The sequence below is a fragment of the Vigna umbellata genome, chromosome 9 (genome assembly GCF_029865625.1).
Source record: "Vigna umbellata cultivar VRB3 chromosome 9, Vumbellata_1.0, whole genome shotgun sequence".
Taxonomy (NCBI): domain Eukaryota; kingdom Viridiplantae; phylum Streptophyta; class Magnoliopsida; order Fabales; family Fabaceae; genus Vigna; species Vigna umbellata.
In genome coordinates, this window is record NC_142173.1 from 46772012 (window position 1) to 46799441 (window position 27430).

Sequence of the window (27430 nt, forward strand, 5' to 3'; positions counted from 1 at the left end):
AATTAATTAAATCAGAATTGGCTTTTAAGTTCTAGACAGACAAAAAGAGAGAAGGGGGAAGTTTCGGACAGAGTAATGAAGTAGTAAAATTTTTCTTTCGTTGGAATTGGATGTAATGAACTCACTATGTAATTTTCCTGTTAAATATACCGTTGTTCGTTCATATGCTCTTTCTTGAATTTACTATCATTGTATGGAAATATAATGTTATTTGAATGTTTCTGATTACTGGAAAGTAATTTTGAACATTGACATAGATAAAGCACCTAAGTGATTTGGGATCTAGGGATAGAATCAATAACTTGGTCATTCTTAGCATCAGACTTATTGCAAATTGTATGTTAAATTGACTGAGAGATTAACATTTTGATATATAAATTTAGACTAGTTGCTAAGGGATTAAGACTAGTATGCCTTGATGTGAATGTTTGAAGAAATAATAATATATTGTACATAGTTTTATCTTCATATGATTCATGAAACCCAATTCCAACGAAGTTTCTTTTAAATATAAATTCTTTGCACACCAACTGTTTGATAAAATATCAAAAAAAGTTTCTTGTGTTGTTTTGTGCATTTTGATGTCTAATTGAGTTATAAAAGGAAGAATTGTCATGTGTTGTACAAGTCATTTGGGATAACGATGCTCTGAACTTACTCTATATTACTTGGAACGATTTGGTATACTTGCCAAAAAGTTAACACAAAGGTTCTCTGTAAATTTCGATTATGTGTAAATTCTTTTGAGTACTTATTTTAAGTTGTATACTTGTTTTCAGAGAGTAAACACTTACAAAATAACGGTAAAAGACAAGTTTATTATTATACGTAACTTATTATGCCGTACAATTTTTAGCCTTTTTGGATTAGGAAAAGTTTTAACCAAATTCATCAATTTAGTCTTCAATCTCATATCTCCGAAACTTAAAAAAATTAAATAATAAATTTCAAATAAAATAATAAAAATATTTCATATTATAAATAATTAATCAGTAAATATTTATATACCTCTTCCATCGCTTCCTTTACTCTTTCTCTATTATTTTCTTCATTTGATTTGATCTCTTTTTCAAAAATGCAAACCTTTTCTTCACTTTTTTGCCTCTGCCTTACAAAAGGTATAAATAAATTTAATGAAAGTATGTAAGAAGGTTGCATAATATGGATCCATCATTAAATCAACAAAACATCATTAAATATCTTATTTTCGTTATCTCATGATGTAAATAAATGAAGCAAATTTAATGAACTTGTGATAAAACTCATCAAGTCGCAAAGCTACCTGTGTAAAATTTAGTGATTTGATCAAGCAATTTGATCAAGCAATTTGATTACGAGCCAATTTAATGCAACTCCATGTTAGAATGAAGGAAATGGTAACATGCATTGTTTCGAGAGCGAAGTTGATGTCTAATGTCTTGTACATTAAGCTCTAAATAACCTCTAAACTACTTTGCAATCACAATTTTTGCTCCTTTACTCCTTTGGACCGTGCGACGGAATTACCTACAAAAGGTACTTCGATGCTTAAGTAAGTAGATGATTGTTCGATAAGCAGAGTTAATTCTTGACAATGCAATAGATGCAATTACCTATCTCCTTACATTAAACTTGTATTTATAGGTTTCAAAATAAGCTTTTAGTTAGCATTGACCTAATTACGACCCAATCATTTGATAAATATATTTTACCTGTAAACATACTTTATCTGAGTTTGATCGTCATTAGGTGAATTACCATTCGATTTGCTCCCTTAGCTAATGAATGTTCAGTTTCTAGGTGAACTGCTTTAAGATGTTAGGGTTGACCACTTGGTCAACTGCTAACTAGACGATCATATGGTACACAAGCACCCCAACCAGAGCCTGCGATAACTGGTGAAAGGGTTTGTGATTGAACATGCAACGGTGGTTGCTCAGTCTAGTAGGTATCAATGACACCTAAGACTGTTCGTTCTCCACCGTCCAGGAATCTCTAAACAATTGGAAAAAAATGACTGTTAGAAAAAAGGTGTGTAACGTTTCATGGTTCGTGCCTGAGGGAATCCGCAGGGTCACATAACCTGGATTATAGGATATTGGCTTGATCCAACGGTCAATATCGTTCGACGGGAGGGAGGTCGTTTTGCTATAAATAAGGGTGGGCCTTCCCTACCATTTTCACCATTTTCCTCAATCTTCTTTGCTAACCGAGCGTTCATCTTCTTTTTAGGTAATAATGTCGACCGTCAACTTGTAATAGTTTGAGGAGTCTTCGAGAAAGGGCAGTTGGGGATATGATGGTGATGCCTCATCCTTGTTGACATTAAGATTTGTCTCTTCTAATAATGCGACCAATGTAGATAAGAATAAGGTCGCTCATATTGGGGTTACTAGTTTCTTTTTCGATGGCTTGGAGATCGACACGACCAATGAGGGAGTGAAACTTGCCTAGATTCTTTCCGTTATCGCTGGTTCACCTAGACACAAACGTTTGATGTTAATTGTGAATAAGATCACATGTTTGCGACATTCTCGAACCAATGCTCCTCCACGTAGAACCAAATCTTCTACTCTCATATTTCATCACATTACAAAACTGATTTGCAAATTAAATTACCAATTAATCACATAATTCAACCACAATCTCACAACAATGAAAAATCCTACATGCATAAACCCTAGATCCCCAATCCCACCCTCCATTCTCATAAAGACAAAAGAATGAACTTACATTTCTTCCCCAGTACGAACTCCAGAAATTACATCTTTTTCTCTTCATCGTTTTCATTAATTTTCAAATGTTAAATCCCTTTTGTGTAAACAACCATGCAAATTTTTGAATGACCTTGGACAATCTCTTTAAAATTTCCTAAATCTGATTCAAAACAATCATAATTTCAACAACTATGTTATTGTTTCAATTTTTTATTTTTCACGTGTCAATATTAATAATACACATGTTTTAAATAGGTTGGAGACGTGACACGTCATTTACCACATAAAAAATTTGAAAAAAGAACTAAAAAAAAGACTTAATAATTTAGGGAACAAAAGCATAATTAATCTTATTTTTGATTGCTCCAAAATTATAATTTTATAACTTTCAAATCATTCTCTAATACATTTTTACAATCTATTGAATATTTAATAAATTTATATTTTTCCATTAAATCTTACTATTAAAATTTCTATTAACCATAATGTAAGTGAGTTATTATTATCTTGTCATGTGGTCTTACTAAATTGTCATCACATATTATTTTATTATTTTTAAATTTTATAATAAAATAAAAGATTATAAGATTATAAAATTATAAAAATATAAATTATAAAATTATAAAATAATAAAATAAATAGAATGACAAGGTTGTTACGATAAGATAACAACTACATTAATAATTTAATAGTCACATTAGGAAATTAATAAAAAAATATAAAAAAAATCTAATTAAAATATATAAAATTATTAAATACTTAATAAATCACACAAATTTATTAAAAAATTAAAAATTCTCGATTTTAAACCTTACCACGCCTAAAACAAAATAACTTATATTTGGGTTGCTGAATTCTCTGTCACAAGCGAGTAGACTTCACTTGAGAAAGAGAGTAGACTTCACTTGAGGAAAAGTTCAGCAGTGCTGTGAAACAACGCAACGCATAATAATTACTATCTTTGGTGTATGTCTATATATACCAATGTCATATAAATGAAATATTTTATTTAAATAGTTTAAGTTTAACTTGTCCACACTTTTTCATTGGAGTTTTTCATCATAAATTATCTAAACATACACACAAATATAATTAGTTGATAAGTATTTTAAAATTTAACAGTTTTTATTACATTTATCAATAAACCGTATAATAAAAACTTTGAAAATTATATTTACAGTGATTTTTTTTTCAGTTTACATTAAAACCTTGCAACAAATGTATCTAACATTTTTAAGACTATGTTTGCAACATTTCAAGATAGCTTGTAAATAAAAAATTCCACATAAAAATGAGGAGAAAAAAATATTAAAAAATGATTGAAAATGTAACATAATATACTTGTTTGCAAAATTATTGATTGGTTGGGAAAATAATTAATTATGTGTTTTTATTCTTAAGCATAGTCTTCTTTTTTATATTTTTATTATTTATGTTGTCCAAAATAAAAAATTATATTTAAATACAAAGACAAAAAAAAACTATGCTGTTAATATAATCAATTATAATCTTTTACATAATAATTTTTAAAATAACGATATATGCATAATTAATAATAAATTTATCTATATTTATCTTCAAATTTTATTCCATTTTTATATATTTAATTTTCTTTTTCGATTTAATATTTTTTAATTAAAAAATTATCTAAAAAAACAAAAATTACTTATACTAAATTTTATAATTATAAAATTAACAATAATAATAATTTTATTTTATTTTTTATTATTATAAAAAAAATAACACATATAACCCATATGTTTTTACTAATATATAAAGACAGTCTCAATTTTAATTGTTTCCATACTTATTTATTTTAAACTAAATAAAATTTATTTGTACTCATTTTTCACCTATTTTCTTTGTGTTGTTAGAATTTTGGATTTTTTTAATATTTATTATATATAAAAGTTAATCTAAAAACTGGAAAAAAAATATTATCTTGATACTGAAGGGTGGGAAGGGTAAAATAGTCATTAAATAAAACCCTAATACAACTCCCATTTATTCGGTGGTGAGTGTGGTCTCCTTCCATTCGCTGACGATCAGAGGAAGACACGAAGCCTCCTTCCAAACCCTTCTCTGGGTATTTCTCTTTCCATTTTCTACTTCATTTTCCCCTTCCTCTTTAAGATCTGCATTCTTTTATTTTCGATCTATTTTATGTTTTATTATTAAGCTTAATAATTCCCTCTTTTTTGTTTATCTTTCTATAATTTTCGTTATGTTCGCTTAGATAGTAAGCTATAACCAATCATTTCGGTTTGAAGTACCAGTGTCTCACTCTGAACTTAAAATTGTTCCGGATTTTGTTTCTTTTGCTTCTGATCTTCTTTATAGATGTAGAATTTATCTGTCTGTATCTGTAGATCTTGGATGTGTAGGTTAAGTGAATGAATCATAGCAAGGCTGCTAGAAAGGACAATCGTTTGTTTGATCTCTATTTTCTTTTAGAAATCTTTTTTGGAAACAATTTTAAGATCTTGATAGATTTTTGGATGGGATTTGCTGAGTACATTAAATTGTATCGGAGAACACTTTTGAAATCTGAGAAATGAGAAGGGAATCAACCGTACCCGAGTTTTTTTTTTCTTTCTAATTTCTGTCACTGCTGATGTGATTTTTGTTTAAATGTTGATAGGTAACCGTTTGAAGTGCAGCGATGGCGGATGGATTGCATTCACGGCATCCATCTGTAGTTCAGAAGTTATCTGGACAGTCTTACTTTATGTCCAGGCTTGCTCCTAATCACTCCGGAAACATTTCTACCAGTGGTAGTTACTTCAATGGAGGCGTGCAGTCTCTGGGTTTGGTTCCAGTCACAGCACATGCGCCAGCTGAGAAAGGGGTGTCTGGATTTTTGGTGGATTTCCTCATGGGAGGAGTGTCAGCTGCTGTGTCCAAGACGGCTGCAGCTCCAATCGAGCGAGTCAAGTTACTCATCCAAAACCAGGATGAAATGATCAAGAGTGGTCGGTTGTCTGAACCATACAAGGGAATTGGTGATTGTTTCTCCCGAACCATGAAGGATGAAGGGATGATTGCTCTTTGGAGAGGAAACACGGCTAATGTTATCAGATACTTCCCTACTCAGGTGACTTTTCTTTCCTGTGAAGTTGGAATGTAGGTTAGGTTGTTTGATTTTTACTTATTTATTTTTTAATATTAAGCATGGGACATCTGATATATTGTTCACACTGTCTATGATGTTGTACTTCTGTAGTGTCTTTATTTTCCTTTTGTTTCACATTTACAAAACTCATACCTACATATGTGCCAGTATATTTTTCCTGGATCTATGCAGGATAGAAATTTTTTTTGAACTTCACATTAAACCCAGTGGCTCTGCATATTTGTTCTTCACACTGTCCTTCTGAAGTGTTGTTCATAGTGTCATTCTGTTTTCAGAGTAGTTTATGCTTTGTGGGAAAGGATTTTAGAATATACTTCTAGTCCTAGCTCTCTTTAATTTGCATCCCTCCTGTTACTTTTATTTGATTTTGATGTGATGGATGCAAATTTATGTTTGACATTTTGCTGTTTAGTCTGCAGTATCTATTTGTTATTACTGTATCGGTAATGCTTTCTTTTGTTATTTTTTTTTCAGGCTCTGAACTTTGCTTTTAAGGATTATTTCAAGAGGCTTTTCAACTTCAAAAAGGATAAAGATGGCTACTGGAAGTGGTTTGCTGGGAATCTAGCGTCCGGTGGGGCTGCTGGGGCTTCCTCCCTCTTGTTTGTCTATTCGCTGGATTATGCTCGAACTCGTCTGGCAAATGATGCAAAGGCTGCAAAGAAGGGTGGTGAGAGGCAGTTCAATGGTTTGGTTGATGTTTACAGGAAAACCATCAAGTCTGATGGTGTTGCTGGCCTTTACCGTGGTTTCAACATCTCGTGTGTTGGAATCATAGTGTACCGTGGTCTTTACTTTGGAATGTATGATTCTTTGAAACCAGTTGTCTTGGTCGGTGGACTGCAGGTAAATATAAAATTTGAAATTGAAATCTCGTCTGTTTTATTACCTGGGTAAAAATACTTCATTTCAGTTTTGTATAGATTTATGTTTTTCAGTTTTATTTTGTGATACAAGCAACTGAGTTAAATGTTCTTGCTACAGATATGCTGATAGTTTTCTGGTTCCTTGATATTTGTTGATATGCCTAACCAGATTTGGTTTAAACAGTTTCCTAATGATGCAATTCTACATGTTCTTATGTTTACTTACGTTAGTTATTCTTCTGGTTAACAGGATAGCTTCTTTGCAAGTTTTCTTCTGGGATGGGGAATCACTATAGGTGCTGGTTTGGCCTCTTACCCCATTGATACGGTGCGTAGAAGGATGATGATGACATCTGGAGAAGCTGTAAAATACAAGAGTTCTTTGGAAGCATTCAAGATAATTATCGCAAAAGAGGGTACGAAGTCACTCTTTAAAGGTGCCGGTGCAAACATATTACGCGCTGTTGCAGGTGCCGGAGTGCTTGCTGGTTATGATAAGCTTCAGCTCATCGTGTTCGGAAAGAAATATGGTTCTGGAGGTGGAGGTTAAGATACAGATAATGACGACAATAACGATCTGGAGCAGTGATGTCGTTTCCCTTTTGCATTTGAATAACTTCGATGAAAAACGGTTTTGAATTTTCCCCGAATGTAGGGCCTTTAAATTAGTCCTGCAAACTTGAATTTTAGTTGGATATTACGTGTTAAGCTTATAATCCGTGTAATTTTTTTCAGACATTTTGGTTGATGCAGTTGAAGTCTACTGTTTTATTTGTTCATGTTTGTGTTGAAGGTTTTAAGGGTCTAATTGAAGTTGCATGTCTTTGGCACCTTCAAATTTATTTGCGTTTTTATCTTACAGTGGCTTTGGTTCTACAAATTTAACCCCTACAATACAATCCTGCAGCATTTCCTTCCTCATTTGGATTATGTGAGTTTCTTCTGTCAAAATGGGGAAATATTACTATCAGTGAACAATTGTTGAGGAATTGAGAAGCCTTCTTTGATTACTTCCGTGGGAAAATCTTCTGCCTTTTCTTTCTTTTTGTATTATTCATATATTTTATCTGTTTAATTTTGAAAGATAAAACTTCAAAATTAAGTTGATTATATTTTCAATTATATTTTTAGCTTCCCTTATTAATTCGTATATAGTTAATTTACTTTTCATAAATAAGAGAAGATTAACAATGAAGTCATACGAAGGACTTAAAACTATAATTGAATATAAGCTTCAGAATGAGTTATAATTGCAACTGTATTTCTAATACTATCTACAAAAATTAGCTATCAAGTGAGATAGTAAAACACTTAAATAATCCATCAAACATAGTAAATTATATTCTTGGGAGTAAATATAGTAAATTAAGATTACTTGTAAAATTTTAGCACTATTCTTGGGAGTCAAAGTCTTGACAATTTTTCATTTAATGCTGCTTGGTGACACTTCACTCACCTCTCATTGCTCAAAACCATCCACTAATGATTATCCTCCAAGGTCATGTTTTGCAAGATATCAACAACCAATTCTGGTACTAATTGATAAGCGTAGAAGCACTTGAGTAACCCACCCTTAAAAGATTAGTTTTTTATGGTAGATTCCCCAATGTTTGAATGTTTAACAACTTAGAGATTTAACTAACGGAGAGTTATCACCAAAAAGGAAGTGTAATAAAGTGTTTAAGGGTAAACGTTATTTAGATGTAAACTACGAGAAACAACATTATGATAAAGACTTGTCCTGTAGATATCATTACAAAGTGTCTATACAAAAGACAACAGAAAAAAAGAAAGATATATGACGAGTAACTAAGGATGAAATTAAATAGATTATCACCAGTTAGCTTGTTACATTCATTTTTTTATTACAACTTTATTAATATAGATCATACATAAGCATTAAAAAAAAAATACTGAAATATTAAACTTCAAACCAATGTGAAAGCATATCTAATAAAATTTTCTAATAAAAACTTTATCAATAAACATATTTTAATATGGATCTCATGAAATATGATTTCCTTATAACGAAAAAGAATTATTTATATAAGAAAATTTCTTTATTTTAAAGAATTTGTTTATTGGATCCATATTAATATAATATTTTTATTAATAAAGAAACGTCATAAAAAAATTCTATTGAAAATGCTCTTATACAGTTTATGGATGTCTTGATTCAGCCACATGGTTTAATTACACTCTGGATTCTGTCCAAGGAAAACTAATCATGTATTTATTTATGATGCAATCATGCACTCAAGTGGAAACAATTTGAGGATTGCCAATGGACTAAAAAGACACGACAAACGACTGAAAAACCACCTTAACTTAACGTTGGACAATCACAAAGGAAGAATAAAAATAAATTTTTGTATTGATAAAAAAATACAATTAATGTTCAAGGCCCTTCCAAATTATTTACATGCATTCGGCATCTGGGATAAGGTGGCAAAATCAAATTACAAAATTTGTATGAGCAGAAGAAACATTGAGTCCTGAACATGAGAAGAAAAAAGGTTGAGCACCAAAGGCCGTGTGATTTCAGTTGTGTGGTGATATTAAATGTAAAACTTTGTGACTTAAAGATATACTAGACTATGAAGTTGAGCAGGGTCAGTTGATCCTATTGACATAGAGAGTGAAGAAAGGTCTCTAGGCAGGGGGTAATGGGCGCCGGCATGTTGGACACTCCATCTTTATATCCATCCATCTTTGCAAACAGCCAAAGTGGAAGAAATGATCACAAGGTGTCACCTGTGTAACACTCTCAATTAGTAAAAGTTTTATTTGAATTGACAAAATTATGGTTATATTATATACACTCCTCATGTTTCTTGAGATTGCACACTAGTTGTCTAGTGTTACAGGATTTAATGTTTTTTTGGATAACATGAAGTGTAGTGTAATGTATTTCAAAAGGGTTACTATAAGGGTTAAAAAGATATGGAATGCAATATTAAGAAACCAGAGGAAGTGTCTGAGTAATTTATTCTTTATATTTATAATCACTTACCATGCAATCATTAGATCGCTGGGAAAGATCAATGGCTGTCATGCAAATCACACAGTCTGTAGCCTGTCTTGTTTCCTGATCAAACCTCCTATAATAGCTGTATTTCTCAGGGAGAATCTGCAAGCCATGAAGATAAAACATTCATGCAAATTCAGAATGAAAAAGAGAAAACAAAATACTGGATGATGATTTAAATTCACTCAGGAAAGCCTAGAACCAGATTCCTATATGATGAGGATAATACAATGTTCTTACTGGTTGCAACATAATCATGCTTAGGGTCAAGGATGTCTATGAAATGCTTCAAATTATTAACCAAAACCTCGGTTACAGCTAAAGTATATAATAACAGGAATTTTCCCAATGGGGCTTGGCACATGAAGCAAATGATGCTATGCTATGCTCGGTTTAAGATCAGACTTCTAGAAGAGGCAACTATGATTAAGAATTGCGAGTGCGTTAATGGTTAATTGGTTATAAAAGTATTCAAAAGAGGTAGTTGAGCCTAACCTGACGAGGAATGAACCAACGTGACCCAAGATAGTGCTGAAGTAGGAGAATTGCAGCTTGAAGTCCAATAAATACAGCCAAACAAACACACCAGCTCTTGTCTGGTTCTATGCGCATGAAGTTGTTAGGGCAACCAAAGATATATAATGGGATTGCCAGCCTAGTGACGGTTATCCCTAAGATATAATGAGGATGCAAGGGTTTACGCGAATCGCGAATAACATTGGTGATTATCTGAGGTATCCAGAAAGAGTACATAAGAAGAAGAATAGGTCTCAAATAATTATGGAACTCATACATGAGTAGAATGCCTCCCAACAAGATCCCATCTGCAGAAGAAATTAAACTGTTAAATTTGAGGCCCTCTTTTTCATAAGAAATTATCTCCATTAGTTGAAACAACAAGAAACAAATAGCTAGATTTCTTAGGCATTCTTCTACAGTGGAATATACAACCAACAAGAACAAAGTAGGTGAGATCGGTTACATAGACTGCATGACATCATTTGGCTCGGTAAAAAACCGAAAGTTCAGAGATATTAATACAAAGAATATGTTGGAGAAACTTGGTTATGAGAACACCAAGAATCTAAGGTATAAATAAGATTAATTTGAATAAAAAAAAGTATATGCTGCACTATGAGAGATATTTGCCATTACTTAGCTAAAATAGTGCTTGGTGACCCATAGCTTCTCAATACTTATGTTGGCCCAAATAAATAGTATGAAAATACATTAAATTTATTGCTTATTTAATGACATTTTAAAGAGCAATTCAAATGAAAAAAAAAACATGAAATTATTATAATTTTAAGCAAGCATCATAGTTTTTCTATTCCGGTGTCAAAAATAAACTAAAGCTGTAACTGAATCTTGATCAGTAAAACAGCAATAAAAGTAGTTTAACTTAGAGCTGACTGGCTGTAAGTAGAGTGGCTATCAACGCTCAACAACCCAGGAAACAGAAAAACTTGATTATGCATCCCAGGAAGCTAATATCACAAAGGAAAACTCAAGTTGAGGAGATCAGACAACTATTTAGCAGGACAGAAAATTTAATTCTAGATGAGTACTTACAGAAACGACTGTATAAAACTGAAAGTTCTCGCCTCATTGTTTCCCAACCTTCACCATTACTCAAAGGCCTACCTGCCTTCCAGATTGCAAGGAGATATCTCATCTCAAATATTGAGAAGACTACAAACTTGAAAAATGCAGCAGTTGCAAAAGCATTAAACAAGGATTCTGCAGTGCAGGAGGCAGCAACAACCATTCAGCAAACAATCTTACTATTACAAAAGAAGGATAATCAATCACTAATGAACAATGACAATTAATTGTACTAGGACATTACATATTACAACCACCAATGCAACACAGCACAACTTACTCAACTTGCATCAATAATCTTCTTCCCATACCATGAACAATCCCTGTCCCCCCACCCCTAAAAATTGTTGAACTTTTAAAATGGAACATACAATAATTAATTTTAGATGCTGTATACGGTAATGTGTAAACTACAACTAAATGTCGGAATAGGGACTGAAGAACGAGTAATAAGATCTGGTCAAGATTGGAGTATTTGTAAATATAACGTCTATATTTCTGTAAGACTATTGACAGTTATACTCTGTAACTATCTCCTTGTAAGTTACAGTTTGTTAGTCTCTTTAGATTAGCTACATTTCAGTTTTTCAATAATTCAATATAGTTTCTCTTTATTCTATTAGTTACAAGGTGCAAATATGGTATAACAAAGTGGAGGCATTGGATTGTTCAAACTAGAATCTTCTTTGCATGGGGAATTGACCAGTTTTCAGGTATGAATGTTTGGGATGCTTACACTAATGAGTATCCACAAGGTAAATTACTTTTAGAGCCTGCTGGTTAAGTCAACAAAATTAAGGGCACAGTAAAGATACTAAGAGCCCTTTTCCATTTAGAAAGGATCTTCAATATGTTTGATAGGGGAGAGAGGGAATAGTCTGGAGAACAACCTCAAGTTGTGAAATTCATAACTTACCAACTAGTATTCCTGCAGTGAGATGTAAAAGGCAAAGATAGGCATCCATAATTGCTTGCTGACCAATCATTAGTATTGAAACCTTAGCAGCACCCTGTAAAGGTATATGTGAATCATATTCATCTTCTACAATCACATGTACATAATTACAAATTTATGAAATCTATGGCATGTAAACTTTCAAATATTGTTTGGTACGTTCATCTCAACTATTGAAAAATTTTATATTGATTCCATTAAATATTAAACCTACGGCAGGTGAAATTTCAGAAGAAATCCAAAGCAAATTCTTACAGATTGAGTGCTGCTATGCTCCATTTGACGAATTAATAGAAGGACTTGCAAGAAAGAAACCTGATATATGTATATTAAGGAGCTCACGCCATAATGGATTGTGACAGAGACATAAAGCTGTAAGAATATTCATGATTGAAGGATACAAAAGTAACCATCAAGGTATAGTTCACTGCTTTGTTATAGTAGACCTCAATTTTGACAGACGTTGCATTTAGCAGTAATGGTGAGAAGCAGTCCCCATCATCATCCGCGGAGGGGCTCTCCATTAACCCTTCTAAATGAAAATGATCATGTTCAACTTCTGTAGGAAATAAAGTAGAAATTTAGTAAATCAAATGAACCATATAAAAGAATTAATCCACAAGAAGAATGTACTCAATGGATACAAAGTGGTTAAAACTAAGTAATGTACATATAATTTTACATTCATATACGTAGCAGTTGGTAATATTAAATCTGGTAACGTGTTTCATAATAGTGTTACACTCATACTATGGAGACCAAAATTGGTTATAATAGAAGTTATTCTATTAGAAATGGAAAAAAGTATTTACGAAGATGATAAGAAAACCTTCTAAACAAGATAAAGAATACAAAAAAGGAAAATTGTTCGTGTAAAAGAGATCCCTAATCCATGTATATGACAGTCTCCTTACTATTATAGAAGAAAGTATTCATAGGCAGGGAGAACACAAGTACCGTTATTTGATGATGGCAAGCGTGAAACCTGAGCAGCAATTTCGATATTACAATGTTTCTCCGCATCATGAATCAGAGCTGCAGTAAATACGGGAAAATAGCAAGTCAATAGTATAACTACAGCTATAAATAAATAAAAAAGAAGTGGGGTGGGTTCGCCTTCAAGGCATACTGGTATTAAGAAAAATTACAATGTTTTCTTCTCCACATTTTATCTCTTGAAGAATCTTGCAGTACCTGAGATGAGAAAACTCCAAGCTGTGTACAAAAGGCATATACGAAGCAAATAAGTATTTCTGACTGCTAACTTTTTTTATAATAAAAGACAAATGTTTAGTCAAAGATGGAAAAGTACAAGTAATTTGAAGGATAAGGGAAATCCTCCATACAAAAAAAAGGACACACAAAGTAATAGTGAAAAGGACAACATCAATGGAGCAAATCTGGTCAATCTGTTTGCATATTGTTATGAAAGCCCCACTATGAAAGACCATTTTTGTTCAAATTCACATAAAAATATTAAGGATTCACAACCAGTTACTCTCTTCAAATGAAATTGTTTAAATGAAGAAAAGCTGTACAACATAAAATATATCATTCATGTCCAGTTTAAAGAACCCAAATATGGTCCTAATTCTTAAGCAAGGTTTTAAGACGATAAAGGATTCTAACATTTGGAAATTTTAAATAATGTTGCTATTGGAAATTTTAAACTGCAAGGTTGCACTTTATATGAAGATAATCTTATTAGGGTATTGAGATGGATATATTATAGATATTTTGATTTCCATTCCAGCATCAAATGTTTGACAGAAAATGAGTAATCCAACAAAGAAAAGATCATCATTAACTGGCAAGCTTATGACAAAAAATCAAGCCCGTGAAAATGATTAAAAAATTTGGATTGAACCTATCCATTGTCCTTGAAATCTAGGACTTGGAAATATCAATGAAAAGAGTTAAAAAATATCTAAAAACAGGAACAGATACTGATCACCAAAAGTGAAGTACTGTTAGGATTATTGTAAGCCATGTAATGCAATCAGATTATAAAATTTAAAAGATCAAGGATGCAAGAAATAACATTGTTACCAGATGATATGGATTAGATAAAATGTAATCTTCATTCTGATTCAACTCCCCTTCTTTTCCACTGCAACATGAGGAAACAAGATATATTCTTCAGCACATTCAGATATTGTAAGTTTTACTGTATGGAAATATAGGCATTTCAGTTAGACCCAAGGACTTAACACACAGAAATAGTTATATTTTACTGCCATAAAATGGTTTATAGATCAGATTTGGAGAAAAGTACATCAACTACAAAGAGTTTCCTCCTAATGAGGAATTTCCTCCTAAATTTCCACAAATAACAAACAGACACATCAATCAACTACCTCCTGCAGGTCTGTCATATCACCTATATAACATGATAAGTGTCACACCATAAAATGTAACTGCTTAGCCTACATTTTTTTCTAACAAAACCTTCAATGGCCTCAGGCCATCTCCCTCAGCAGGTTCAACAGAACTGGGCCTATCAATTTCGTTGCAAACATAATTTGTCTATCAAATAAATAAAAAAATTAAACAAGTATAACAAAACACAAAAACTGATTCAAAATGAAATGTCAAATTTGGACAACAAGAAGTTTTAAGTTTAAACAATCGAGACAATATAAATTTATAAACCAATTTGAGCTCAATATAAATTTGGTCTGCATATCACATTGATGATATCCATGAAATTTACCTGTTGGCAACCATTCGAAGCTGTCTAAAAGGCCATATGTATACACCTTCTATTCTGACTTGGGCACCACTGACATCGTATTCATTGTCAAACACATCATGGAATATAACCACCCCCTAATGAAAAACAAACGAAAGAAAATAATAGACTGTTACAGAAGAACAAGGACTATTCTACAGAAACAGTAATAAAGACATGATTGAAACTCTAATTCTGCACAAAATAACAATATTATTGTATAATGAGATGAAAGGGTCAATTGTTTGCTCTAAGATATTCAAAATATAGAGATCAGGCTAGATTATTGTGCATGTGTTTGTGTATGTATCAGAAGTATGAAAAAATACACTTGGCTCAGCAACTGAGACTGACACAGTAAACAAAATGATAGCTAAGATCTCTACAGATTATTAACCTCTATTAAATATGAATACAGATACTTGTCCAAAAAAGTGTAAAACACACTATAATGACAAAATTAGAGATGTGATGTTAAATGAAAAGATGAAACTAGGGAAAGAGAAAGCAAAAGATGAAAACCTAAAAGGTATAGACAAAATCAGAGATGTAGTTTTACTAATAATCAAATGTCACACACTCACATTTTCAAACAAACTAGTGTACAAAGTTCATTATCATCAGAACTGCTGCATTAAGAAAACATATAGATAGTTACTCTAATCGAGGTCAGCCTTTTCCATGTTTGACTTATTAAGGAAGTGTGTCTATCATGTGTTATAAATTTATAACACTCCCTCTCCATTCAATAAAAACACTTAAGCAACCATAGAAGGACAACCTAATAAAAACACAAAAAGCTGACCTCACAATGGCAGAAACTACAGTTTACTAAATGAAATAATATAAGAGTGAAGAGTTTTTAGTTCTTCAGAATTACAAAATGATAAGATACACAGGAACTTTAATAACTTCAAGCGTAATGCAAAAGCCATTAATACTTCAAATAAATGAATAATAAATTAATACAGTTTCAAGTAGTAGAACAAATAAGAAAATATACAACATATGAAAGGCAAATTCCTGTGAAATTAGCAATATAGTTCAACATTTCACCTGAACGTAATGCACTCCACTTATCTTTGTCGGAGTACTAACTAACTCAATTACAGAATTGCCCTTTGTTTTTCTGATGTCTGGAAATCTGGAAGAGCCATTTGTGGTATCCAAAAATTTCCAAGTCCCTGCATTTCAAGTGGTCAACATACAAACATCCTCAGACTTCAATAAACTTATAAATTTATCCCACAAAAAGACAATGGACAAAGGAAATTAAATCAAATGACACCTTTTAGAAATGAGGCATATTTCAGTAAATTTCACATAATTACTTTTCAAATGCCTTAAATTCATTTAGTTAATTTGAGGCAACAGGCACCCTAGTTTTAGCATGGATGCTGCCTCCTCTGCCTTTATTATACTGTGTCCAATGGTAGCAGATTAAGAACATGTAAAAGACAGGCATAAAGGTAACCATATCATTTAGCAACATGCTTGCACCCCAAAATAAAGACAATTAAAGTATGAACTCATTCAAAATATAAAGCAGACACAGATAAGGTTTTCTAAAGGTCAATAATATTATGGGTTAAATATCTTTTTGTCCCTTAACTTCCAGTGAAAATTGAAATTAGTCCTTCTTCAAAACTTTGGCCTAATTTAGTCCCCTAACTTTATAAATGTGTGAATTTAGTCTTTTTAAATTTTGTTAGGTTTATTTGATGTTTCAAGCGCGTTTCAGGATAACATTTGAGTTGTTTCGACCATTTGACATTTTTGCTTTAATGTTAACTGAGGAATGCATTTGAAACATCAAATAAAGTTAACAAAATTTGGTTAAAAGAAATAAATTCACACCGTACTAAAGATGGAAGACTAAATTGTTTCAAAGTTTCAAAGAGAGACTAATTCCAATTTTTATTAAAAGTTAAGGGACCAAAAATATATTTAATTCTGATATTATAAACTAGTAACTTCTTGATAGCTTAGAGTTAGTTCGTTATCCAATCATAAATCCTCTGAACAGACATCAGTGAAACATATGTTCAGCATGGTACTTACATGAAACATGAACCGACCAAAGCTACAACTCGAATATAACAGAAAACCACACATACACTAAGGTTAGTAATGAATACAAACCTTTGTAAGTTCCCGTTATGTTCCATTGTGAAAAAGGACCTAAGTTGCTCTCGTCCTTTCTTGTAAACAGCTGCTGAGAAAGGTAACATGTCAATAACATACAAATGAAGTGAGTTCACCTTCAATCAGATTTTGACTCGATCATAAAAACCCCAATTTGTCAATTCAAATCATTTTTAATCCTAAGTCAGGGTTTGGGAAAATTAACATCAGTAAAACTAAAGAACAATTGAGTGAAAATCCTCGGACGTAATGAAAAATAAATAAGTGACAACAATATCCTCCATTCTTTACCATAAACCTGATTGCAAATGCATTATTTATTTTTTATTTCAAGATTCAATGTTCTTTAGCTACCTTTTATACAGGTTCTGAAAACATTGTTTAACTACAAAAATGAGCAGAAAGTATTCTGGAAAGAAAAAGAAATTTTAAAAATGCCCAATACCAATTATGATTGCTGATTGTTGATTGCCCAATATATAAATCTATAATAGCATATATATCGATACAATAATTAATGGTCTTGGGGATAATAATATTTGAGATAAGATTTCATCTCTGGACACCTTATGAGTTACATATGAAAGATAAATTCAAACGTATGACCATTTTCTGAGAAGAGTACCATGTAAAGCCCCAAAAAACATACATAAAGCACACACTGGCATACAATTCTATAAATAAAACTTAAGTACCCTGCAAATGCAGCACTTTCCTTATAATTCTCCTCACACATTCTCTTCCAACACCATCTATAAACATTCTGACAAACTTAATAAACACCTATCGTTCTTCTCCCCAGGTTCAAACATTCTAAACACGCTCAATTAACATCAGTTTTAACAGAACCAAAGTTTCAAATTTCGTGTTCCTTGGGTCTAGTCTAATTCACAAATCACAACTGCATAAAGCAACAGAAGCACATGCAATCTCCAACTGACAACAATTAAAATGCAGGCACACATCTTCAACATTACAACTTCAAAAAAAAAAAAATCAAATGCACGTGCACCCTAATTGTTTAATTAACATACTCATTAAAATAAACTGAAATTAAAGACAAGCTCCTAAACAAACCTCATCATCCCAGGACCTAGTTCTCTCCCTCAAGGGTCTGAGACCCGCCACAGGATTAACTAACAGTAGAACCACCCACCACCCAACTGCAATCTGAAACAAAAATTCAAGCCCCCTCCTCTTCTTGCACAAAGAAAACTCCAATCTTTGAGTGGCAACCATATCAAATCCCCAAAATTCAACTCCAATTCAAGGACCCACTTTTCAGTCGAAGCTGAACAGAGGGAACCCAGGGGAAAAACCCAAGACCCACCATAGCAAATAGCTTAAAAAGGAGGCAACAATAAAAGGGTTGCTTCAGAAGAAGTCAAAAGGGTCAGGAGGAGCTTGATCAGATAGAGAAAACGATAGACCAACGACTTAATTGGTCACCAAATGCAATTTTTGAAGCAAAAAAGATGCCTTCACTACTCAGCTTTGCACCAAATTTAACTTAAGTTGTACTAATCAACAATCACTAGTAGTAAAAATTAAAAAGTTATGGTTTGGGATTTGGGTTTGGAGCAAATTTTTTCTTCTAAGAGATTGTCCCAGAGTTGGTTGTTAACTAGTTTTCTGGGTTTTGGTTTTTTAGTAAAAAAGGCTCACGGTCCTCTAGAACAGAAGCAATCACGCTCTTTGTTAAGGCGATTCCTTGCACGCGCTAAAAAGTATTACTTACTTTCCTGGTGGTTATTATTTAGTATCACTATTATTATTAAGTAATAGTTTATTTTGTTAAGTTTTTTTTTTCACCTCTCTCAGACTCTGTACTGAAAATAATATTTATATTATCTTTTTCAACTCTCTCAGTATTTTTAAATAACTACTCTATTAAAAAAAAGGATAGTGGATTGCTCCGATCTCAATGTAATATACCATTGAATATGTATTTAATTTAATTCAATATTCAGGTTTTAAAACCCGAAATTGTTTATTTAGAATAATCTTTTACTACTTGCTAACAAACTCAAATTAGAATAATATCGTATTATAAAATATTCATATAATAATATTGCTATCACATGTGAAGGTAGGTTAAGTCATAGATCATAATCCGTTCATAATCAATCATTATTTGAATTATGGAATCAGTAATTTGAAAAACAAATTCCGAAGAAAATGTTATGCTACCTTTGCATGTATCTGGCAATCCATGATTATACAATAATACACGTCCTTGTTGTTATTTTTTTTATGACATGGGATTCAAAATTTGTAATAAATGGATTGCATAATTAATCAAAGAGTTTTATATACTTCAATTATCTCTGTCTGTGTTTCTTATATAATAATGGTTCCTTGGTTCAGCTTCTGGATAGTGCCAATAATGATTCATACCAAAAAGGAAAACATGAATAGAAAAACATGAGTTTGTACTTATTAGATCAACATAAACCCTAGACATAGTTTTTTGATGATTTGGTTAGAACTAATACAATGTGCCACTTACCCAATAAAAATTGAGGTACAACATTAATTTTGTTTCTTGTTGAGTATTACGATAAGGGGAAAAATTGCAAAAAGTATAATTGGCCTAACTTTCTAACTAACCTAGGTTGGGATATTCTTCACTTCAAAGCTTGATTTAAGTGTTGTCATTAATATTCATCATTCCAAACGAAACAAACAATATGGCAGGTAATTCGATTGTTTGTATGTCCTTGTCTGATGGAATTAAGAAGAGAATGAATATATAATTTGATATATTTCTTTTCATCTGGAAATTCGTAGAACTATAACTTTCTTTCATTTGTTTTGTGAATGTGTGAATGGTTTTTCTACCTTTTATTAATAAATTGTTTTCCAATTAACGACTCTATCATCCTCTTTAACTTTATCGTAACTTTTGTTAACATTATATATATTTTTAGATTTTGGAATTGGTTTTGTAATGTGTAGAAATTAGTCTATTCTTGTAATGCCTTTTTTTTTTAAACAAAATGCTTCACTTAGTTTTTTTTGTCAAAATTAGTTGTAGATTAAAGTACATATGTTTGTTTACCGAAAGATATATATGGAGAATTTTCGTTAAAGAGATAAGTTTGTTTGTTTTTTTGTTTTTTTTTTTGTATATTTTTATTATGTATATGGGTTTCAACAACCTATTACTTTATTTAATTATATTTAATCTTCCAGACAAAATGAAAATAATCTAAATGAATTCAAGCTTCCTATCATTGCCTAACAAACCCAACGTTCACTGTTCATGGGAATAATTGTTAAAAAACAAACAATTATGAGCTCAGTGGAGATAAATCAAATAAATATATAATGTGAGGATATATCATATTAAAGTATATAAAATGATTTCGTCAAGATTAAAAATAAAAGTTGTATACTTTGATAAAACTATAATCAAAACAAAATATACAAGTTAAAAGTAAAATATAATATATTTATGATAACAAAAATAGTTATTAAAGCAGTTGTAACATATTTACAAAAATGGAAAAAAAAAAATTTATGACTCAATTGTTGGTTATGATAATAAATAATATAACTTAGTTAATTATTTGTTTTTTCTATATGGTATATAATTATTTGTTTTGTTTCTTTCTTATAATGTATGTTCTTTTGTATTTATCATTCTTTTTAGGAGAATGGTTAGTATTATCATTACTTTTATTATAACTTTTTTTGTCATACCATCATTTGCACAATAAATTGTCATCATACAACTTTTTCTGCTATTAATAATAATAATAATAATAATAATAATAATAATAATAATAATAATGTCACTATATATATCCATATTAACAAATCAAGAAAGATAGTGGCAAACTATAATGACTGATCTATGCTGGAGTCAAAGGTAACCATGACCCTCATAATGTTTTTTAAATTATATATATACCTAATTTGTTTTGAAATATTTAGATTAATTTTGACACTATTATCTTTATTTTCAAGTTGAGTCGCCAATAACATATATATCAGTATTTTATTATAGTGTCATGATTATTATTAATGTTGTCATAATAATTACCACTTATATTAATGTTGTTATCACTCTCATATCTATTTACCATCTTATTTCAACTATTATGGTTATCATCACTTATCTCACTATTATGGTTAGCAACATTTTCTATTATATCCTTTTATTATGTTAATCGTTGTTACTATTATAATTATGAATGTGGCTACCCATCTTATTATTATTTAATATTTATCATGATATACATTGAATATTGAATATAATTAATTTTATTTTTAACTTATCTTATTTTTATCCTATACTAGTGTACGTAAATCCATCTGATATGTTAAATAATCCTTAAGATTTTATTTGAATGCTGATATATATATATATATATATATATATATATATATATATATATATATATATATATATATATATATATCTATATATTCATAACGATCACATGATTAAATATCCCTTATATGCAAACCTTTCATTCCATTCCTCAGATTAATTTCTTCTGCTACAAAGAACATCTCAAACATGGCAATGGGGTACGCTAATAACGGTTTTCTTGGGCTTTTTCTCTTCTTCATGTCTATCTCCATTCTATTTTCTTCACCAACAGCATGCACATTATTTGAAGTTCGTTGGGTCCCCAACCCTTCAGAAGATTACACTCACTGGGCTCAGAGAAACAGGTTTCAAGTCAACGACACTCTTTGTAAGTCAAACTTACTTCTCTTTTCAATCCTAAAACACTACACAAATTATATGTACAACGTTATATAAAAATAATGGAATTTACCGGTGTTTTTTATATTTTATTTTTTACATTTTTTTATCTTAATTTTTTCTTTTTGGTGGTGGTGACATGCAGTGTTTAAGTATAAAAGTTGGTCTGATTCAGTGTTGGTGGTAAAGAAGGAGGATTACTATTCATGCAACACTAACAACGCCATGCAAGAGATGGACGGTGGTGATTCAATGTTTACTTTTGTGAAATCGGGTCCTTTTTTCTTCATCAGTGGCAACGCTCAAAACTGCCAACGTGGTCAGAAGCTAACCGCCATCGTTTTGGCCGTCAGACATAACAAACTCACTCACTCGCTTTCTCCGGCACCAACACCATCTCCGACGGAAGCTGCAGAAAATGGGCCATATCCAAGCTCTGATATTAGCCCATCAGGCCCAACGTCTTCGGCGCCGTATCCGCCCAAACATTCGGGCGCCACGAGTTTTAGGAGTTCGGTTGGTGTCGGTCTGGGTGTTGTTAGCATTGGGGTGGGCTTGTTCTTCAGCATCTTGGGCTAGTTTGCTTGTTAATGGGCCTCAATTTGTTTGGGGTTTTGAACTTTGTTGACTATATATTTTTGGGTGTTGCTTCCTCCACCACCACCGCTGGCTCCCTCCACCTCCCCCTTCCTCTTTTACCCCTCACTCTATCTCTCTATTCCTACTTTATCCTTCACTAAAATTTTACTTTTAGGATTAATATTTTATAATTCTTACCCACTCTAATCCTCTACGCACATGTAGCGACACACCTCTTCATCCTCTTTTACGTTATACTTTCGTGCTCTCATTGTTACTTTTTTATTGTGTGAATTCTTTCTCCTTTCTTTGTGGTACGAGAGTGTGGTGAGTGAGAGGTTGCAGGTGGTGGTGGAAGAAAGTGTTATACAGTGACAAAGTTCAGTCTCAGTGGTGTTTGAAAGTGCAAAGGGGGTGAAGATGCACTACGTCGACGTACGTAATCAATCCTAAATTAACGTGAAAACCCTTAAACGGATATGAACATCCGTCAACGGATGTCAACATCCGTTTAAGGTGAAACGGATATCGACATCCGTTTAAGGTGAAACGGATATCGACATCCGTTTAAGGTGAAACGGATATCGACATCCGTTTAAGGTGAAACGGATATCGACATTCGTTTAAGGTGAAAAGGATGTGGACTTCCGTTTTGGTTCCTCAGTCATTACAATGTTTAAGGTGGGTCACTCCGTATTTAATGAACCTCACTCAATATTTTATAGTTTTCAATAAAGTTTTCCTAATATAGGATAAAACGTTGCTAGCACTCCTCATATATCTCATTTTTTTATTATTATTTGTACTTAATAGCATATCAATATTCATATCTTTCCCCACAGGTGATTAAAATGTTCTCTTCCTCATTTTCTCTTTTTGGTTGGTTTGTTTGCTTAAATAGGACTCTAGGACCGAGGAATATGAAGAAACAGAACCTGCTGAGGCATTGGAAAATGGTTCAGCTATTGAAGAAGGGACAATGAAGACCAGGAACTGGAGCTGGAAATAGGTAATCTTTTTGTTGTATGCATATGGGAACATGTGCTTAATCTACTTTTTATTAAACATGCATCGCCCATGTAAAAAGGAAACTTCTAAAATGAGTTGGTCATTGCATCATTATAATTAATCTGGAGTTTTTAGGCGGTTGCATCATAGTGGTCAAGAACAATTTGTTCATGAATATCATTGTCAGAAATTAGGTACACAAATCTCATTGACAAATATCACTATTCTCACGAGTATCACCCTGAACCAACCCAGATATATCCGCTCTGGCTGGGCACCGTATTGTCTTGTTTTTTCTTTTAACGGGTGATGTTGGACATATGGATGCATACACACATATGTAGAATTCAATAGTAAACATATTATTATAGATTTAACGAATTTGAGTTGGAGGGTAGGAACGGATCTTGGAGGGGATGGAAACGGATCTGAGAGAAAGTGAGCAAAGGGATGGGGTGTGCAGTGAAAATGGCAGTGAAAATGAGTGAGTGAATATGAATAGAAATTTAGTATTTTAGAATAGTAAATAAATAAGGTTAAAAAGTAAAAAGGTTAATTTTGTAATTAAAATTTTTTTATAAAGAGTTGGGGAGGTGGAGGGAGAAAGGTGTGGTGGTGGAAGGAGTAACACCCTATATTTTTTTCTGAAGTTAAAAGTTTGTTTTTGATTTTCATTTTAGTGCACGGCGATGCCTTCGACTAAACATTTTTTCAAAACACCAATTTTTTTTTCTCACAAAACACTTAATATATTTAAAATCTAATGTATAATTCACTATATTAATATTTACAAGACATAGTTATAAATATCATGATAATTAATTTCGTTTGAATTAAACAGGATAGTCTATTATCTTGCTAACAGATATTTTGACCAGTCGTCACAAAGGTGGAATTGTGGTTGTTGTCTTTTGGATTAGAGTGACCACACAACAATAAATTCAAATTTAATAATTTTTAATTTATTTTAGTTAGTTGTATTCATATTATACGATTTTATCATTTAACAAAATATATTTAAAAATATTGTATACAGAAGTAACATTACATATATATTTCTTAAACAAATTCAAATTTTTGTGGTGCTTACGTATTTTTCTGTGCAGGTTCTATCTGAAAAATATTAAATATTATTACTATTATTATTATTTCCATTTTCGAAAGTGAGGACAAAAAGGTTTTGGTTGTAACAGTTGTTCATTAATAAGAAAAGGAAGTTGTAAGCTTCCAATTGTTCACTGAATACTTTTCCACCACAAAGGTCTTTCCTACGTCACATGCATTGATTAGTTGAGCGATCTTGCATGAACTAATGATAGTGAATTTTATTAGAAATTATATGTTTTAAAATATTTCTTTTTACCGAAAATAATGTTTTAAATTACAATTTATTCATATTCATAATTTTAAAATTTACTTATTTTGAAAAAAAAATTGTAAAAATCTCTAAGATCCCAGGACGTACTATAAATGAGTTTCATAAGTTCTTTTTTTCTTTTCACCATGATCGCCCTACAACTTAATAAATCTTCTCAAACATGTTAAGGAATGAGTGATATATTTATCCTGATTTCAACTATATAATTTATAACATTTACACGCACGTTTAAATTTTTAATTTTGAACAATAAAAACTGAAATTAATTAAAATATCTGTAATTTTTAAATTCATCTATATATATATATATATATATATATATATATATATATATATATTGTAAGTAAACAATGAAAATTTCTGTAGATATTTTATAAAATATTCAAGAATAGATAAGAATAATAATAAAATCTAAATAAATTGATGAAAAATTATGGAAAAAAATATATAACTCGTTAAATTAAAAAGATTCATTTTACCTCTTAAATGTATCATTTATTTATTTCATATATTTACTATGCATTTTTAAATAATTATTATTTTTTACTTCTTGTTGCATCTTGTTATGTTATGAAATTCTTCTTGTTTATTTTATCAAGTGTTCTTATTCTATAGTCGTACTTTTCTTATGAACTTGTAATAAGAGTCATGTACTGATTTTTTTTTCATGAATCTTTCATGATTTAAAATAATTGAGGATATTCAACTCTACCTAAATGTTATTTTTCATATGTTAAATAATTTCTATTCTGATATGACTCTTATCAATGAGAGATGGAAACACAATTACATATGTAAAAAATAAAAATAAATCTCAAATGTAATAGCAGGAAACTCTACAATAAATGTAAGTTTAGTTGAAATCACAGTAGATATACTGATATAAATTGAACACACAAAGAGTTTTCCATAATACAAGTGTTTTCTGCATTAAACATACCATCACCACCTTCGATAAACAAACACATGACAATGAAATTGTTTATCTTTTTATGAGTTTATGTTAACGATTATGAGTTTAAAAGACCTTTTTTATTATTTTGTTGACATTGAGTGTTTTTAATATGATAAAAATTTACATATTTTTTAATAAATTATTCAATAAAATTTATATATTTTCATATTTCTAAGGATAAATAATTGTTTTAGAAAATTAACATTCTCATATTTGACTTTTAGTATAACTAAAAAAGTAGTCTTAATAAATTGTTTACACTTATAATTTTTAATATGGTAAAAGTTTAAATGTTTTTAATAAATTGTTTAACAAAGTTCATATATTTTCATATTTCTAAGTTGGTTTAGTATAATAAATATGGTCACATTTCATTTTTTAATACAACAAAAAGAACAAACTTAATATAAAAAACTTAGAATTTGTTTTTTTTTAATAACATCAAAACTTGATCACGTGATAGACTTTTCCTATGTGGGTCTTATGTCTCATTGAAATGACATCAACAGTACGATGTATTCATTGCTAACGCATCTTTTCACTTGTTTTATGTATTTTTAATGTGCAATATTTTTAAAGCAAACATTTTTTTTATAGGGTTAAATATGTTTTTAGTCCCTAAACTACTGGTTTTCGTTCCTCTTTCAAGGTAAGGTACAATTTAGTCCACATTCTTTTAAAAAATGTTCGTTTTAGTTCTCGAAAACTAACACCGTTTAAAAATTTGGTCCTCATTTAGCAACAAAATGAGGACTAAAACCAAAGTTTCGAGGACTAAAACGAACGTTTCGAAAAGAATAAGGATCAAATTGTACCTTACTTTAAAAGAAGGACGAAAACCAGAAACGACCAATAGTTTAGGGACTAAAAACATATTTAACCCTTTTTTATATTTTACGACGTTAGAAGGCATGAATTTATGGATCTTCTAGAAATGTTTGTCTACCCACATTTTATACTTATATATCAAATATATTATTTTCATACCTTTGTTATTATTTTTAAACTAACCATTTGCCTTTTTTAGCAATACGGTTTGGAGACTTATTCTTTCCAAAAAGAGGTTTGGTGAATGGGTTCATGTCAGTTCTATAAGATATGTAATTTAAAGGTTTTTCTACAATAAATACGTCAATGTTAAAATGCTTTTACTAAATTTAGTGTTTCAATAAAAACTTACCTTTATTTGTTTTAAATGTAAAACTTGGTGTGATTTGAATATATATTTTATGATTTTAATTTACATGTTCAGTATTTTTTATATTATAGTAGTAAAATTTGAAATAGATACTTACAAAAATATACAATAAGCATCTCTTAGAATAATGATATCTTTACGTGGCCAAAATCAGTTTGATTTTTAAATACTGTTGACTTCATACTTTTTTTTCCAAAATAATGCTAGCTTCCAACGTTGGACTGACCAACGAATTGATGGTTAACTAACGATAATTTGGAACGCGTTTTTTTTAATATGTTGACATCGATTTTTAATCAATTTCGGTGTTGGATTTTCTAATATTATTCTACTTTAATAAATAGAAAAAAAACTCAAATACATATTTCAAAGGGAGTTTACCCTTAATTATATGTATTTTAAGATCTTAATTAAATTTTTTTTGATGAATCAC

At 31.0% G+C, this 27430-nt stretch overlaps 2 protein-coding genes across 3 annotated transcripts; one reads left to right on the forward strand and one right to left on the reverse strand.

Moving 5' to 3' along the window:
* The first annotated feature begins 4653 nt into the window (after nt 1-4653).
* LOC124838527 (ADP/ATP translocase 3, mitochondrial-like) lies at nt 4654-7472 on the forward strand. The gene is made up of 4 exons (XM_047314154.2): nt 4654-4782; nt 5338-5790; nt 6304-6675; nt 6946-7472. Exons 2-4 carry the CDS (start codon nt 5359-5361, stop codon nt 7243-7245), a joined length of 1104 nt encoding a protein of 367 aa, XP_047170110.1. The 5' UTR covers nt 4654-4782; nt 5338-5358; the 3' UTR covers nt 7246-7472.
* A 1573-nt stretch (nt 7473-9045) lies between these two features.
* Nucleotides 9046-18785, reverse strand: LOC124838528 (transmembrane E3 ubiquitin-protein ligase FLY1-like). Of its 2 annotated transcripts, none has more exons than XM_047314155.2 (14): nt 18237-18785; nt 17157-17229; nt 16071-16198; nt 14997-15112; nt 14333-14393; nt 13432-13498; nt 13241-13318; nt 12685-12842; nt 12539-12598; nt 12245-12338; nt 11296-11463; nt 10219-10547; nt 9709-9825; nt 9046-9449 (listed from the first exon to the last, which is right to left on the reverse strand). In XM_047314155.2, exons 1-14 carry the CDS (start codon nt 18396-18398, stop codon nt 9348-9350), a joined length of 1713 nt encoding a protein of 570 aa, XP_047170111.1. In that variant the 5' UTR covers nt 18399-18785; the 3' UTR covers nt 9046-9347. The 2 variants fall into 2 exon arrangements, with proteins under 2 accessions (XP_047170111.1, XP_047170112.1); XM_047314156.2 differs by having other exon boundaries at nt 17157-17226; nt 18237-18784.
* Between the last annotated feature and the right edge of the window lie 8645 nt (nt 18786-27430).

Bases quoted from the DNA above. Each gene is read 5' to 3' on its own strand.
- LOC124838528 (XM_047314155.2), bottom strand. From the start codon at position 18,398: ATGGTTGCCACTCAAAGATTGGAGTTTTCTTTGTGCAAGAAGAGGAGG. The intron at 12,599-12,684 runs GTATCCTTCAAT...TACATATATCAG, and splicing joins ATACCTTGATGGTTACTTTT to GTTTCTTTCTTGCAAGTCCT. The intron at 10,548-11,295 runs GTAAGTACTCAT...TTTCTTCTGCAG, and splicing joins AGTTTTATACAGTCGTTTCT to ATGGGATCTTGTTGGGAGGC.
- LOC124838527 (XM_047314154.2), top strand. From the start codon at position 5,359: ATGGCGGATGGATTGCATTCACGGCATCCATCTGTAGTTCAGAAGTTA. The intron at 5,791-6,303 runs GTGACTTTTCTT...TTTTTTTTTCAG, and splicing joins TCAGATACTTCCCTACTCAG to GCTCTGAACTTTGCTTTTAA. The intron at 6,676-6,945 runs GTAAATATAAAA...TCTGGTTAACAG, and splicing joins TCTTGGTCGGTGGACTGCAG to GATAGCTTCTTTGCAAGTTT.